The sequence below is a fragment of the Polistes dominula genome, unplaced genomic scaffold, assembly GCF_049000335.1.
Source record: "Polistes dominula isolate Pdom_NZ unplaced genomic scaffold, Pdom_raw_medaka contig_15, whole genome shotgun sequence".
In the NCBI taxonomy this organism is placed as follows: domain Eukaryota; kingdom Metazoa; phylum Arthropoda; class Insecta; order Hymenoptera; family Vespidae; genus Polistes; species Polistes dominula.
The window spans coordinates 115,782-130,840 of record NW_028300915.1 but is presented as its reverse complement, the minus strand read 5'-3'; the positions used below and the strand labels follow the sequence as shown (position 1 = coordinate 130,840).

The 15,059-nt window shown below is 40.4% G+C and overlaps 1 protein-coding gene across 4 annotated transcripts in view; it reads right to left on the bottom strand.

Moving 5' to 3' along the window:
* Positions 1-15,059, bottom strand: part of trol (terribly reduced optic lobes) — a 63,981-nt gene that overhangs the window by 12,384 nt on the left and 36,538 nt on the right. For 2 of the 4 annotated variants that reach the window (XM_089170084.1, XM_089170086.1), the window contains exons 16-40: positions 13,177-13,293; positions 12,451-12,600; positions 11,925-12,080; positions 11,644-11,754; positions 10,297-10,410; positions 8,859-8,966; positions 8,604-8,762; positions 6,771-6,881; positions 6,517-6,672; positions 6,161-6,436; positions 5,696-5,761; positions 5,462-5,476; positions 4,518-4,745; positions 4,269-4,406; positions 3,935-4,183; positions 2,973-3,846; positions 2,759-2,883; positions 2,512-2,689; positions 2,227-2,437; positions 1,852-1,992; positions 1,488-1,784; positions 1,184-1,386; positions 878-1,103; positions 414-781; positions 35-317 (exon numbers count right to left, since the gene is read on the bottom strand). In XM_089170084.1, coding sequence (XP_089026210.1) covers positions 35-317; positions 414-781; positions 878-1,103; positions 1,184-1,386; positions 1,488-1,784; positions 1,852-1,992; positions 2,227-2,437; positions 2,512-2,689; positions 2,759-2,883; positions 2,973-3,846; positions 3,935-4,183; positions 4,269-4,406; positions 4,518-4,745; positions 5,462-5,476; positions 5,696-5,761; positions 6,161-6,436; positions 6,517-6,672; positions 6,771-6,881; positions 8,604-8,762; positions 8,859-8,966; positions 10,297-10,410; positions 11,644-11,754; positions 11,925-12,080; positions 12,451-12,600; positions 13,177-13,293 — 5,060 coding nt within the window. The remainder of the gene's footprint in view (positions 1-34; positions 318-413; positions 782-877; positions 1,104-1,183; positions 1,387-1,487; positions 1,785-1,851; positions 1,993-2,226; positions 2,438-2,511; positions 2,690-2,758; positions 2,884-2,972; positions 3,847-3,934; positions 4,184-4,268; positions 4,407-4,517; positions 4,746-5,461; positions 5,477-5,695; positions 5,762-6,160; positions 6,437-6,516; positions 6,673-6,770; positions 6,882-8,603; positions 8,763-8,858; positions 8,967-10,296; positions 10,411-11,643; positions 11,755-11,924; positions 12,081-12,450; positions 12,601-13,176; positions 13,294-15,059) is intronic. The other 2 variants (XM_089170085.1, XM_089170087.1) reach the window with 2 other exon arrangements.

Here is a 15,059-nt window from a genome sequence, read left to right as displayed (position 1 = left end):
TTTATTATTTGTGACTTATTTCTATGATACGAACCAAAGGTAAATCCGGTAAAACATCGGTTGGATTAATCCAAAACAACGTAATACCATTTCCGATGAGTAAAACGTCTTGATCTTTATAACTCTCCGCCCCGGGTTGTGCACTGATATGCTGAGTCAAAGTTAAATAACCCCCATAGCTTTTGACTTGGTTTCCGGTGAAAGTGGACGGCAAAGACCAAAATAGTCTACGGCTACGATTATCGGGATAACGATATCCAATTTCGTTCATGGCAACGTTTAAATCAAAACCATCGTTTATAACTTCTTGCCTAGAGCTAATTTGAAAGAAAAAAACAAAACAAAAAAAAATAAAAATAAAAAAACATCGAGTAAAAATGCTATTATATAGATAGATTGTGATATAAGCTTACGCATCGGTAAGGGTAAATCCATGACGGGAATCGTAAACCCCTATTGGTATTTGCTGAACGTAGAGGGAACTTTCGTGACATTGTTTGGTCACGCCGCTGCAATAACATTCGTTACAGCCGTCTATATTTTCGGCGGACAATCCAAAAGTACCCGGAAGACATCTGTTGCATTCCGGACCTTCGACGTTTCTCTTACATTCGCAACGATTACCGTAACACAAGGTGCTACGAGATCCAGCTGGATTGCACTGGCACGATGCTGTCTGATCCTCGCGCTCGCAATCGTTCGAAGTGCCACGAGTCGCGTCTCCTCTGTATCCAGGTTCGCATTTTTCGCAAAATTCTCCGGTAGTATGGTGGGCGCAATTCTTAACAACGTCAAACCATTAGACCCATTCACAACACATTCATTCGTACAATAATCATACATAGGATATAAGAGGAAATATTGATTGGCTATTTACCTCGCACATTCCGGTTTCGGGATCGCACTGATTCGAGTGTCCGTTGCAATTACAAGGCTCGCAAATTCCAAGATATAAACCTTCCATTGCTCTCGTATATCCAACATCACAATCTTCGCAAGAGAGTCCCTTGTATCCAGTGGGACAACTGCACTCCTCGACTTCGACGGCTCTTGCCTTTCCAGTATTATGATTTTCCGCCGTATCAAGGGAAACCGAAGAAAGTCTGAGAAAAGCCGCCGCGAAAAAAAAACATCAAAGTCGGCGGTTGTTTTGTCAAAAATAAATACTAAATAATAAACTTACGCCGCCTCGTCGGTGTGGGTCGTATAAGTTGCTTTAATTTTGATTGCTCGTACGTCCGCTAATGCCATTAAAAGATGTTCCCTGTCGGCTGTTGTTCCGTCGGCACGTTGCCAGTATTGTTCGAGCAACGGAACGGTGAACGATTGTTGGGAATTTGGTTCGGGGGATTTTCTCGAATAGTACAGCAATTTAATGTCGTTTGCCTGTTATCATCGAGATCACGCACGATTAATATAGGTATCTTCCTTCTTTGTAAGATCAACAAAATACCATAGGTATGGAATGAATATGAAAATACACTTACGCTAATTAATTCAACGTCGGCAGCGTTGTTTTTGGAACTTTGACCACCCGGAGATGGAACGTACCGAACGGTATATTTAAGATTACCACCGTACGACGTTATTTGATCGCCGAGGAAAATATTTGGTAATTGCCAATAATATACGTCATTGTTACCACGATTATGAAAATCGTTGTAGACTATCTCGCGACTGATCGTATCAAGTCGAATACCATCTACTATTGGTGGGGCGTCGGTCGTAGTCTTAGATTCGATAAGACTAAATCCTCGTAGGGAATTAGTAAATGACACGTGAATCTGAAAATAATAGTATTAACAAACTAATATAATAAACTAATCAATTGATAATTGTCATTTGAATTACCTCGTTTCTGTACCAGTTAGATGCTACACATTTATTCGTAATACCCATGCAGAAACAACTAATGCATCCGAATTGATTCCTAGAGCCCAAACTGAATGTATTTGCCTTGCATTGATCGCACGTTAGACCCGTTGCGTATTGCTAAACATGATAAAGAATTTGTTAACATGTTAAATGTTACAAAGTAACTCTTCATATGACGTAGAAAAAGAAAAGGAAAATAATGTTGAATGGCAAATTGGTTAAAAGTACTCACGTTGTTTGTGTCGACGAGGATCGAAAATGATCGAACGCATTAACATTAAATATCGAAGATGAATATCGAGGAAAGGAAAGAAAGGTAAGGGTGTATAAGGAAAGAAATAGATGCGATACCTTGCAACGACATTTTCCAGTATACGGATCGGCGTTAGGACTGATGCTACCGTCGGGATCGCATTGTTCAACGGGTACGCACATATCTCCAGGAATGAGAGGATTTCCTTCATAGCCAATAGCACATTGTTCGCATCTTCGACCAACGTATCCGGCTGGACAATCGCAGGTAGGCTCACCGTCCGATCCGAGATGACAGTTTCGAGTAAATCTAAACAATTGTCGTTAAAACGTATATATACGTATATATACGTATGGATAGGTATATATAGGATTTGTTCTTACTGATTGGATGGATTGGTGAGCGGACATGGACAAAGTTGGCAAGGTATATTTCTCGAAGGATCTCCGTAGTATCCCGGTGCGCAAGGTGGCTCGTCTCGGTAACATTGTCCAAGCCATGGTCCGCTCTCGCGTCGAAGATATCCCGATGCACAGTTCTCGCACGAAAGACCGGTGTATCCTTAGAAAATATGTCTACGTTGTAGCAATAACGACGCGATTTTGATTTTGTTCGTTGTTGAATACGTACCGGTAGGACATTGACACTCTTCCACATAATTAGCGGATCCTAATCCGGTATTGCGCGCATCGGCGGTGTCCATAACAATGTTGGTTATACGCACGTCCAATTGTGGAGAATTTTCATACTTTGCTCTGAACGAGAGAACAAAATGGTGATACAACAAGACAAATAAAGGCAGGCGATACAACAATACCTACTGAAAGGAAGAACGAGTACGTACTTGATAAGAATATTGTCGACGTTTGCCAGGGTCATCATTATTTCTTCTCTGGATGCCAGGACCTCGCTGCTACCTTGACGCTTGTACCACTCGCCGTAGAAAAATCTGACGGATTCTTTCGTCTCGTAGTCTGGAGGGATATGTTTGCCTTTGTGGACGAGTATGTATTTGTTACCGCTAAGAATGACCGATGGCGCGTCGTTAGGTGCTCCGTTACCATTGTAATTAATCGTATAAGTCAAATAACCACCGTAAGACTTTAATTGACTACCGTGATAATTCTCGGATAAGGCATAGTAGGGTATTTTGTAGCTAGACATTTCGCTGCTCAACGATTCAAACAATCGAATACCGTCTCGTCCAATAGGTCTAACCTCGGATATTTCATCTTTGATGTCGCCGAAAATGCGTATCTCCGATTCGGTTTGAATCGACAAGATCTTGTGACTTTCGAACGGAGGTGGGATCTGATAAGTGAACAAATTGGCGCTACGACATTCGGTAGCCACACCGAAGCAGAAGCAAGATATGCATTCATCGAGGGAACGCGCCTCATTGTTGAACATTCCTTTGGGACAAATGCCTTTTGGTTCTTTTACCACTAACATAGCATCCGGTTGAGCTATTACAAAGCCAGCTGAATTCAAAGCTTCGCAGGAGTAAGCACCTGAGTCTTCTCGTTGTATGTCGGGACACGTTAATGTTCCGGTTCCGTTTACGGAAGTAGTTGTACATTTAGAGTGTACGTGTCCCCAATTTAGTCGCCAATTTATCTCTGGAATGGGTACACCGATAGCCGTACACGTGAGTACCATGGTGCTACCTGGTTCTAGGACTACCATCGGCGGCGGTGGTTTGATGATGTAGACGGGAGCTGAAATTCGATATTCGAGAGAGATGGCAGAAAAAGAGGAATGAAAGGATAACAAAAAAAAAAAAGTAACAAAAGCAAAGAAACTCACAACAGCCAAGCTCGTCACTACCATCGAGACAATCCCGTTCTCTGTCGCAATGATAAATCTTTGGTATACATTGGTCGTAGGATGTACAAGAGAATTCGTGATAACGGCATCGCGAACCAGGTAGAGCCGGTGCACAATTTTCTTCGTCGCTGTTATCGGCACAATCTCTTTCGCCGTCACAACGCCAAAGTTTGCTCACGCATTGCTTGTTGTTACATCGAAATTGGTTGGGTTCACATCCGTGTGGACCTGTAAATGCAATTAAGAAGGTACACACACACATTAAGGTATTTATTATAATGATTAGCCGAAAAAATGGTAGCGCAATACGTACTGCATCTCATCTCGTCAGAGCCATCCGTGCAGTCGAATTTTCCATCGCAGACGTACGATTTAGGAATGCAATCTCCATTGATGCAAGTTGCCTGATCGTATTGACAAACTTGTGGGGGCCTCGTCGCGGGTTCTTCGACTGTGGACAAATTAGTCAAAACAAATTTGGCTGATATTTTTCATTCATATCATATCATATCATATCATATAATATCATCCATTTCCCATGGATGAAGATATTAATACGTACACTTTTCAACAGTGAGATTTACGGTAAGTCGACTTCCTGGCGTGGATGGAGGATAGCCCACCGCTTCGCAAATGTAAATTCCCGCATGATCGAGCTGAATGTTTGGTATTTCCAATCTACCATTTAGATCTCGACTGGCAGGCGGCAGAGGAAGATTATTATCACGAAGCCAGTGTACTCTTGCACGCAGAGGACCTTCGTCACGGCATTGGAAGACGACCTCGCGGCCTGTGTACGGTAATGCGAGAGGTAATGCACGATGTGCGTTATTCAACAATCCTTTCCCTAGTCGATCCTTCCTCGATCCTTCCGAGTCGAGGATTATGTTATTCCATAACGGGCGACTCTTAACGCCCCTAAGGGCCGATTTATAGTCGCGTTAGCTAAGACTAATGTGCTAGTTTCATCGTGCAACGTGCAAATTTATCGCAGTTACGTTAACGCCAAGAGTTACTACAATTAGTACGAAGTTAATGTTACTTGTTTTTATCCGAGTATCAACAAATTGCATATTTCCTTAGCAAAGTAATATCATTTATCTATTAATATTTGAACACTAGGTATTTAGTATTTTAGGATTTTTTTCCCTATAAAAAAATGGGATCGTGGAATCGTGGAATCATGCCAAGCCAAATTTCATGCACGAGTAGTTTTTTCTCCTTCGAACGGATTAGCGTGTTGCAACGTGTTTCATGTATTATTTAAATGATTCCGAGTAATAAAGACATGTAAGTGCGTCAATTTGGTCGTTCTATTGTTGATGTTTTTTGACGCGTAAGTTGTTTTTTGAAATGCGTGATTTTATGAAAACGCATAATGTAAGTAAACCCCAACGAGGTGTGATACGTCTTATATTAATAAGATTTTTTTCTCTGTAATGAAGAATGAAGATTATTGCGAACCCACAGCGTTTCTATTGCTTATTACTTTGTCAAATCTCTTACCTTGCTTCGCCGGGTCTGATCAAGGCAAGAAAAACACAAGAAACATGAATATTAATTAACTTTACTTTTCGATTGCCTGCCTGCCTGCCTGTATGTCTGTCTATCTGCCTGTCTATCTGTCTATCTGTCTATCTGGGTGGATATTATTTTAATCCATTAAACTATTTCGAATAATTATCGTTCGCGTTGTTCCGTGTCCAATTTAACGAAAAGAAAATAATTTCGTATACGTACTCTCTTTGATCACTTGCTCGCTCGGATAAGTTTTCAAGTTGAGACCGCTCGATCCACCGGTTTGACCTGTACAAAGAAAAAATCCACGCGTAAGTAATTAAGTAGTAAGAAGGTGTTGGAAGGAACAACTTGTTACATAAATTTAGGTTGCTATTAAATTCCATCGAGCGTTACATAGGTACGTTAGTTGATCCGCTGTTAATCTGTGAATATTGTTTATAGAAATAATGCAATAATGGAAAAGACATTCGCAATTGGAAAACATTTTGTGCTCGTACGATATGCTCGACGAGTTGTTTCAGGATATTGTAGTAATGAGCATGCGAGTATTTATTATCATCCTTGTTATCTTGAAATATTAATTGTCGACGATGTTGTTCGCCGATGTAGGAATGAATAAAGGATTGTTTGTTGTTGTTGTTGTTGTTGTTGTTGTTGTTGTTGTTGCTGCATTTGCCAACTCACGCAAATCGTAACTGCAGTCGTATTCGTCGGACATGTCCGTAGGACAGTCGAACCTTTTGTCGCATCGTCGAGACAACGGTATACACTGGCCATTCTTGCATTTCCACTCGTGTGGCTCGCACCTAGTCTTATTTTTCTCGGTAAGCGTATAATTGCAGCCAATCTCGTCGCTATCGTCGAACGGACAATCGCCGAATTGGTTACAACGTTGGTAGAGATAAATGCAACCACCATTCTCGCATGTCCACTCGTCCGACGAACAGTCCTCGGTGTAATCTTTGATTCGATTGATCGATCGCCATCATTTGGAAAAAATCCTCAAAAAGTTTCTTTCTTAATTCATTCAAGTTTCTTACCGCAATTGTCTTCGTCGGTGGCATCTCTGCATTCAGGAATGCCGTTGCAAACGGAAGAGATGGGAACGCAGGCCCTGTCTAGAACGCATTGGAATTGACCAGCAGGGCAACGACCTGGCATAGGATGACCACCCGGTCCTGGTTCGAGCGTTGTCTCTGACAAAAATAAAGAGAACAATAGGCAACAATAGGAAAATCGACAAGGGCAAAAATATCGATAGGGCTCATCTAAGATTATCATTTTGAATGATTACCACATTCGGCAGGTTCGTCCGAGCCGTCTTCGCAATCGATACGTCTGTCACACTTTTGGTCGATTCTAATGCAATCGCCGGTTCTGCATTGGAATTGATCTTGTCCGCATCCTAAAATCCAACATCCAAATCAATCCTTTCTTTATAATGATTATATTTTAATTTTGTTATTTCAGTTAAAAATACATAAATGATTAGTGAAAAATATGATAATATGCGATACCGTAGAAATTAGACGACAACGACAACGACAACGACGACGACGACGACGACGACGACGAAGACGAAGACGAAGACGAAAACGATGACGACGACAACAAATCAAATAATCAATTACTTGGATTACTTTCTAAACAAATATATCTAAAATAGAACAATAGGATGTGGCGAAGAAGATTTTTGATCGAGTATAACTTGCCAAGAACGAGTAACGTTCAAAAATGTACAATTATTTAATATATTAAAATGAAACAGTGCATACAGAGATAACAGAGATAACAGAGATAAAAGGGTTGCTATCTACTTAACGTAGTCTTAGAAATATAATTACAAACTGACAAGAATCAAACTATTTTACTACGAAAAAAATACGACGATTCATGGGAAAATTCCTTGCAATTGACAAAGGTAGAAATTTCAAAAGAACACGCATCTTTTTATATTCGTAGACGACGGAGTTTTACCATGAATCGATCAAATATATCGATACTTTGGAGAGCGTATAAATGATTTGCACGCAGCAAGAATTCTACAATATTCATCATATCATTCTAAGCATGCTGCACACGATGAGATGCTCTGACGACTAAATGCTCTCTATCTAAGGGAACAGGAGTCAAAGGGAACAATTCAGTACTCGAATATCAGGCAAAAATGCACTATTGGGAAAAAGGGTGCGTCCGATAACGAGATCGCAACGATTCGACGGTATATATAATGTATAATGTATAATGTATAATGTATAATGTATATTATTCAAATTTCTACTAAACAACCTACACATCTTCTATCCAGCGTCTAACACAAACTGATAGGAAATGCAGCGTAGACCAAGAGAATCAATGAACGAAATAAAGATAGATGGGATCGATGTAGATAGTAATTGTCAAAGATTATCTAGGTCTACGAATCAAGGTGATCTAACCGAAGCAGTATTGTTCGTCGGTAAAGTCGCGACAATCGTAGAAATGGTCGCAGTGATGAGTTTTGGGGATGCAAGTGCCGTCGGCACAAAGAAAATCATCCGGAGCACAACTCCTCGGCGTGCTCAGATTAGTCGGCAACTCGGGAGCATTAGCATCCGTTTGTGGGGGGAAGGTACTCCCGCGACGTTCTCTGGATGCTCATCTACGAGACCTAGAAGTAACCGAATCTGTGTTTGTTTTCTCAAGCCATTTGCTCGTTACTATTTTTCCTCCTTCCTCAAAATAAACCCGAAGGGGAGAATCAGTCGCGAATTAATTACGGCCAACCCCGTTATAATAGATGGACAGGTGCGTAGGTACGTACTTTATATGGTCGGCCCCCGTGCGTCGAAACGATCTCTTCTCGGTAAAGTGTGCAAAGTGATATGCGGTGAAGGAGAATAATCCTGGTGATATGCGGTGCCGTTATTTACAAAAAGACCTCGATCGCGACGACTACGTGCGTAAAGGTAACAAGTAATACTTTTTCTCTTTCGATTTTCAAAGCAAATCTTTTATTATTATTACTCGTCCTCGAGTCTCTAACAGCCAAGCAAGTAAGAGCTATCGTCGCTTTCACCATTTTACATTTTTTTTTTTTTTTTTTTTTTTTTCATTTAAACAATAGTTTTAATCAAGTCGTACTCACCTTCAGAGGGACAGTTGCGTTCGTCCTCACCCTCTCGACAATCCTGTCGACCGTTGCAAACGTAATCTCGAGGTATGCAAGTTCCATCGTTGCAAGTGAATTCCTCGTGGCGACATTCCTCCCTCGAAGAACCTCCTTGGTTGGTCGCTTCAGTGGTTGCTGAAGAACAACATAGAAAAACAAAACAAAAGATCAAATTCTGTTATTGTTAAGTAAGTATTTTTGACTGGGAACAAAATGAAACAGCATCCTTACGGCAATCGCGTTCATCGCTATGATCCAGACAGTCGACATTGCCATCGCAGAAAAATCTCTCGTCGATGCAAACGCCGTTGTCGCAAGGTCGCATGCCAACTAAGCATTCTGCAAAATGTCAGAGTTTCGATCGTCAAACGTCATCTTTAATCGATGCCACAAGGCACGACGACGATGCACGTGCATCCTATTCTCTCGATAATTAAATGGACAAATTATCAAAGGATTCTTTTCGCGCATCGTCGTCCTACATACTCGCAGAATGCGATGTAACGTGCAAATATCAGAGCAAGAGAGATAGAGAGAGAGAGAGAGAGAGAGAAAAATAAAGAGATAAAGAGGGAAAAAAGATAGATCAACCGAAGTAGTAAGAATACGTATAATATGTATATACATGAAGACATAGTATAATATATAGAGATTCGAAGTGCTCGATCGCTAAGAACTCGGGCGACCTGTAAGAAGATAGAAAAAGTCCAAAAACTAGAAGAAAATATTTCATAACAGATATAAAAAGATATAAAATAGATTAATATAATAGTTAGTATATGTATATATATATATATGTAGATAAAGAGTAAAATAGCGATACCCAAGACGAGAGGATATGGGAAAAAGAAACAAAGTAAAAGAGAGGAATCGCTGCTGAGGTCAAAAACGAGGTCGCCGACAATGTCCGGCATTGAAGTTAATGCCAGTCAACGTCCGGCTAAAACGCAAACGGTCGATACACCGTCAAAATGAGATTAACGCTTTCCACCTGCCTCTCTACGTACCTGCTGCATATATGCCTGCTCGCGCGCGCGACTTTTTAAGCTTCTTAACTACAGCAGAGAGCGAGAGAGAGAGAGAGAGAGAGAGAGTGGAACAAACAAGCGCAATCCATCACACGTTACAGTTCGATCCAACTTTTGCATTATCTCGTTGTAAAGATACCGTAAAGAATACAAAGAAACGTTATAAGAAAACATCGGTTAATAATAAGAATTTCAAAAGTCCTAGATAGAGAGTAATTCTTTGGATACGTGGTGGTATAAGAGACGAGCCGGTACGCTGCTGAGATTACATTACGTGATTCTACTGTGAGATCAAGAGCGGAGAAGAGTAGGTACGATAAAAAAAAAAATTAAATCAGAGACAAAAATATAAAAAAGCGGACGAAGGATATACGATGGGATAGATAGAATAAGAGAGAAAAGAAAAGTAAAAGAAGAGTGAAAGAAAAAAAAAGGATAAGTATATTACGTTGCGGAGAGATAGAGAGAGAGAGAAAGAGGAGAAATATAATAGATAACATTTCCACGCGCTAGGACAATTCTTATCGTGTTGGACAACAAGAATCAAATAATTAGCCTGATAGATATTTTGTCTTTAGTTCATAAGAATTGTCCTATCGTTTGATATAATCGATATAAATGCAGACACATCGTGACCGTACGGCAATTGATCTCATCGGAGCCGTCCAAGCAGTGCGATCGTCCATCGCAACGTTTCTTACTGTCGAGGCACAATCCGTCCTTGCATCGAAACTTTCCAGGCGGACATTCAGTGACTACAATAATTATTCAATTCTAAATTTATTTAACGTTATTACATCGTGCATAGGCAACTCTTAGTTGTTAGTTTGTTCCCATTTCTTAAATACCTCAGAACCCAATCCAAATGTCTATATTTACGGTTAGTAATATCCTATATACCTACGTATTAGGTGTTGGCTATTATATTTAGGTATTTGCGTGTTTACTCTTAGATTTGATATTTGAATAAGTATTTTTTAATGACAAGTAGAAGAAAACATGCGTCCCACGATACAATGTATGTAATAATTAGCTAAGCCCCCACTTCTCCACCCTTCCACCCACCCCGCTAGAAAATGATTCGAACGTGCGTTCGTTCATCTTTTATGCATAAACGTGCAATCCCAAACAGTCCTTAATGAAATCTTTACTCGTCTACTCTCAAAGTTTCTACTCGAGAATGCAGAATGAACAAAAGAAGAGAGGCTGAAACGCATGCATCACCGCGTTTGAATATTTCTTTTCACTTTTCTCGAAGAAAATGAAAGATAAGATAAAGTGGGTTAATCAAGAGAACGTGCGATAAAGTGATATTACAGGCCTTTCATTGACCTTTCAAATTCTTATTCCGTATTCGGTTGGCGTACGACGACGCGAGCGAACGTGATTATCTATGTAGATGTGTGTGTGTGCTCTTGCAGTTTAACCGAGATGCAAGATTACGTAGTAGTCATATCGAGAAAGTTGAACAAACGAACCAACGAACGAAGATATATTTGTTTGGATTGATCGTTCTACTTATTAGATACAACGTTCCGTGAGCATAAAAGACAAGATGACTGTCGCGTCGATCAAGGATAAAACGAGGCTTTGAGAAATTGATAAACCTTTCTCGATGGGATAAACACGTCTCTTTTTAAATTGTATTTATTCGACTATTATTAATCATGCGCGAACGTTGACCCTTGCAATTTTTCTACAAGAATGAAATAACAATATGAAAAATGTAATATACATACATAACAAAGTGTCATTGCTAGTAATGTGACTTTGAGTACTCGCGTCAAGCACGATAATTCATTTGATGATAAACGTAATTACTTTCTCGGTGCATCGATACGATTGGAGATTTAAAAGCATACACTGTACTGTGTAATCCCTAGCGGTGAATGCGCGTATTGCAAATGATATAATAATCAATGAGTCGAACAAATATTTAATTTCACGGTGTGAAAATTATGATGATGATGATGGAAGTAAATAGTTACCACATCCAGATTCGTCGGATCCATCGGCACAATTGCGTATCCCGTCGCATCTTTCGTTTTCTGGCAAGCATTCGCCACTGGCGCACTTCCACTCGGCAGGCGTGCAGATTCCTTTTATCAAACACAAGCCACATACACACACACATACACAAGCTTACGAATAAAGCCAGAGATTATATCGTTCGATCGTATATATTCGACAAACTAATATCATCGCGAGCATGAAAATATCTATGTAAAGATAAGAGAAAATAAAGTAATAGCGGAAAAAAAGCTCTTACCGCAACCACGCTCGTCGCTACCGTCAAGACAGTCGAAGATATTGTCACATTTACGTTTGAGAAGCACGCACTTGCCATCGTCGCAGCGCATTTCACGATTAGGATCGCATTCCTTCGTTTCCTTACTCGTCGTTGCCCATCCTTGCCAGGTTCGGTCTGACGGCACATCACATACACATACTCAACGTATTCTCCGATGCAAAAAGGAAACAAGCAAAGAAAGAGGAAGGAAAGCTATGCAAACAGTGCCAGCTACGGATATTTTCAAACGAGTATACAAGAGAGAAAGCCAAGACTAATATTTTTACAATTATTTTCAATTGCTAGATTTTCTACGAATTTCATCGTCGAGGATGCGCAACCGTAATAGTAGCAGTAGCAGTAGCAGTAGCAGTAGCAGTAGCAGCAGTAGTAATAGTTGTGTAAATAGATTTGTTGCAACGATGACGTTGCGCGTCTCCCCGACGATGATCATCGAAGATGATTGATGGAAAGCGACAAAGACACATATAAAAAGTAAGCGTACTCGTAGGCAGGCTGGTATGTTTAATCGTATCGTTAGCACAGTCCTCGTCGCTGCGATCTGGACAATCCGGATGGCCGTCGCATCTGTAGATACCCTCGATGCACTTGTTCTCGCTGAGACATTTGAACTGCGTTGGCGTACATTCCTGGTCTGTGTTTGTTTGTCATTCAGCGTGACATATGAGCAGAGAACACACAATAAATCGATACGCTCTAATGTGAGATTCGCGCAACTAGTACTATTGAATGAAAGAGGGGACAAGAAAAAATCTATTAAAAGTCTATTTGAAGGGGAACCGAAATGGTAATAAGCATTTATTCGATTCGACGAGTCGCAAAGACCCTTTTAATTTCACGAAGCGCCACACTTTTCTTTCAAGCTACTAATTAACGATAAGAAGAAGAAGAAGAACAAAGGTGTACTATGGGGTGTGCTTTTAAGTTGAGAAAGTCATTCGTAGAAAAGCCCCTACGAATAAAATATTATCTCATCTTAAATCTTAACACGTATCGTAGAAGGAGTTAAGCAATAGCGATAGATCGATAGACAAGCACCGATAACTTTCAACATAAATTGGAAGTAGTCTTATTAGCGAAGCGGCGGAGCTTCATGAAAGAACGCAACAACAACGGCAGAGATCGACATTTAATCTCAATTATTAATCCATGTAAGACGATTGATCTGCCGTTGCGACGAATATCATGAAAAGGGTAAAAGGTTATGTACCGCAATTAAGCTCGTCTTCTGCCCTCGGGCAGTCGTCGAATCCGTCGCAGACCGTATTCTTCGGTATGCAAGAACCATCGCCGCAGGTGAAGTCCGTGGAAGGGCAGGGGGCCAAACCTAGTGGAGCCCAAAAACAAAAGAGGAACATCTCGACATTTTCCTCTAGATGATCATCATATTCCGAGAATTCCCGAGAAAACGCTTACTCTCGAGTAAGTTACTCTCGAGTAGCCCGATTTCTACGAGCTACGAGCTAAAGAATTTACAGAAAGAGACACATTTAAAGCGATTTTAGCCACGACAAGCCACGACCTGTCGACGACGACGACGACGACGACATGGGATTTATCGTTAAACCGATAAAACACACAAAGCTCACGACGATGACGACATTGACGATTAATCGCTTTTAAACGACAATCTCTTATGTTAATCGTATTATCAGGAATCTCAGCGTATCTAAAAAACATGTCTTCTAACATATAAAGCAATGTAAATAAGCTTATGATAGAGAGAGAGAGATGTATGCGTGTGTGTAGATCAAGTGTATCATGTTTATGTACAGTTTATGTACAGGACAAAGTTAATCAACGATGTGTCGTCGTTTTTACCAATAAATTCCAACTAACTAAGAGAGAAACAAATGAACCGACAATGGACACACGATTTTCTAATTCCAAGGAAGCTCGTACATTTTTCTACAACATTGAGAGAAGATAGAGTTTAAAGTATAGGCGAAGAAAGAACGAACGAGTGACACTGTCTCTACCTTCATCCGTGAAATCACCGCAATCCTTTTCGTCGCTGCCATCGGGACAATCGTCGATATCGTCGCATACGAGAAGCGGATTTATGCACATCCCGTTGCAAGAAAATCGAAAGAGATTGCAGGGCTTTGCGCTACCTTCCTCAAATGTTTTCTTCATACTATCATAATAATCGCAGTCATTCTCGTCGGTACGATCGTTACAATCCAAAACATCGTTGCAAACTTCTTCCTCCGAGATACACTTGTCCTTGTCGCAAAAGAATTCGTCGTCATTGCACTTGTCGATCTTTTCGTCTTCATCTTCATCTTCATCTTCATCTTCATCTTCATCTTCGTCCTCTTCTTCTTCCTCCTCCTCCTCCTCCTCCTCCTCCTCTTCCTCTTGCGAATTGTAATGCGATATCGTTGAAAGTTTGTTACTACTTTCATTTGGTTCCGAATGATTAGTCCCCAATTGAATTCTTCCCAAGGTTGAGGTCTCTTCGATAGAATCTTTGAATGTATCCTCGTTTAAGTGGTCGTCAGAATTTATTTCATGGTGCGTTTCGTTCATTTCCTCGTCATCGATCGTCGTCGTCGTCGTCGTCGTCGTCACCGTTTCGTAGTCGTCAAGCCCAGTCGACAAAGTAAAAGTCGTTGTGCTGGAATTTTTCTCGGACGAATCCTCGATCGAATCGAAATATCTCTTCGTACTAGTTGAATAACCTTCCAAAAGTTCGGTGGTACTGCTTGAAAAATCAGCTTGACTCTCCATACGAGGAGTAGTAGGAATAATAGTAGTAGTAGTAGTAGTAGTAGAAATTTGGATATTTTCTATCAAATGTTGAGATGAATTGGAATCATCGGCTTGAATCGCATTCGAATTTTTCAATTTGCCATTTTCCAACTCGGGAAAAGATCTTAATAACGAGGAAAGGATTTTTTGTTTCTTTTTGTTTTGATCGTTTTCATGATATTTCCAATAATTGATCCATTGCATGGCAAGTTTTCGAAAGATGGCAGCGCATCGACGATTTCGAACGATATTCGACGTATCGTTCTTCAAAATATACTCGGAACAGATTGCGAGAATCGAATGTTTATCCTTGAAATTGAGTTGACTTATTTGAACATT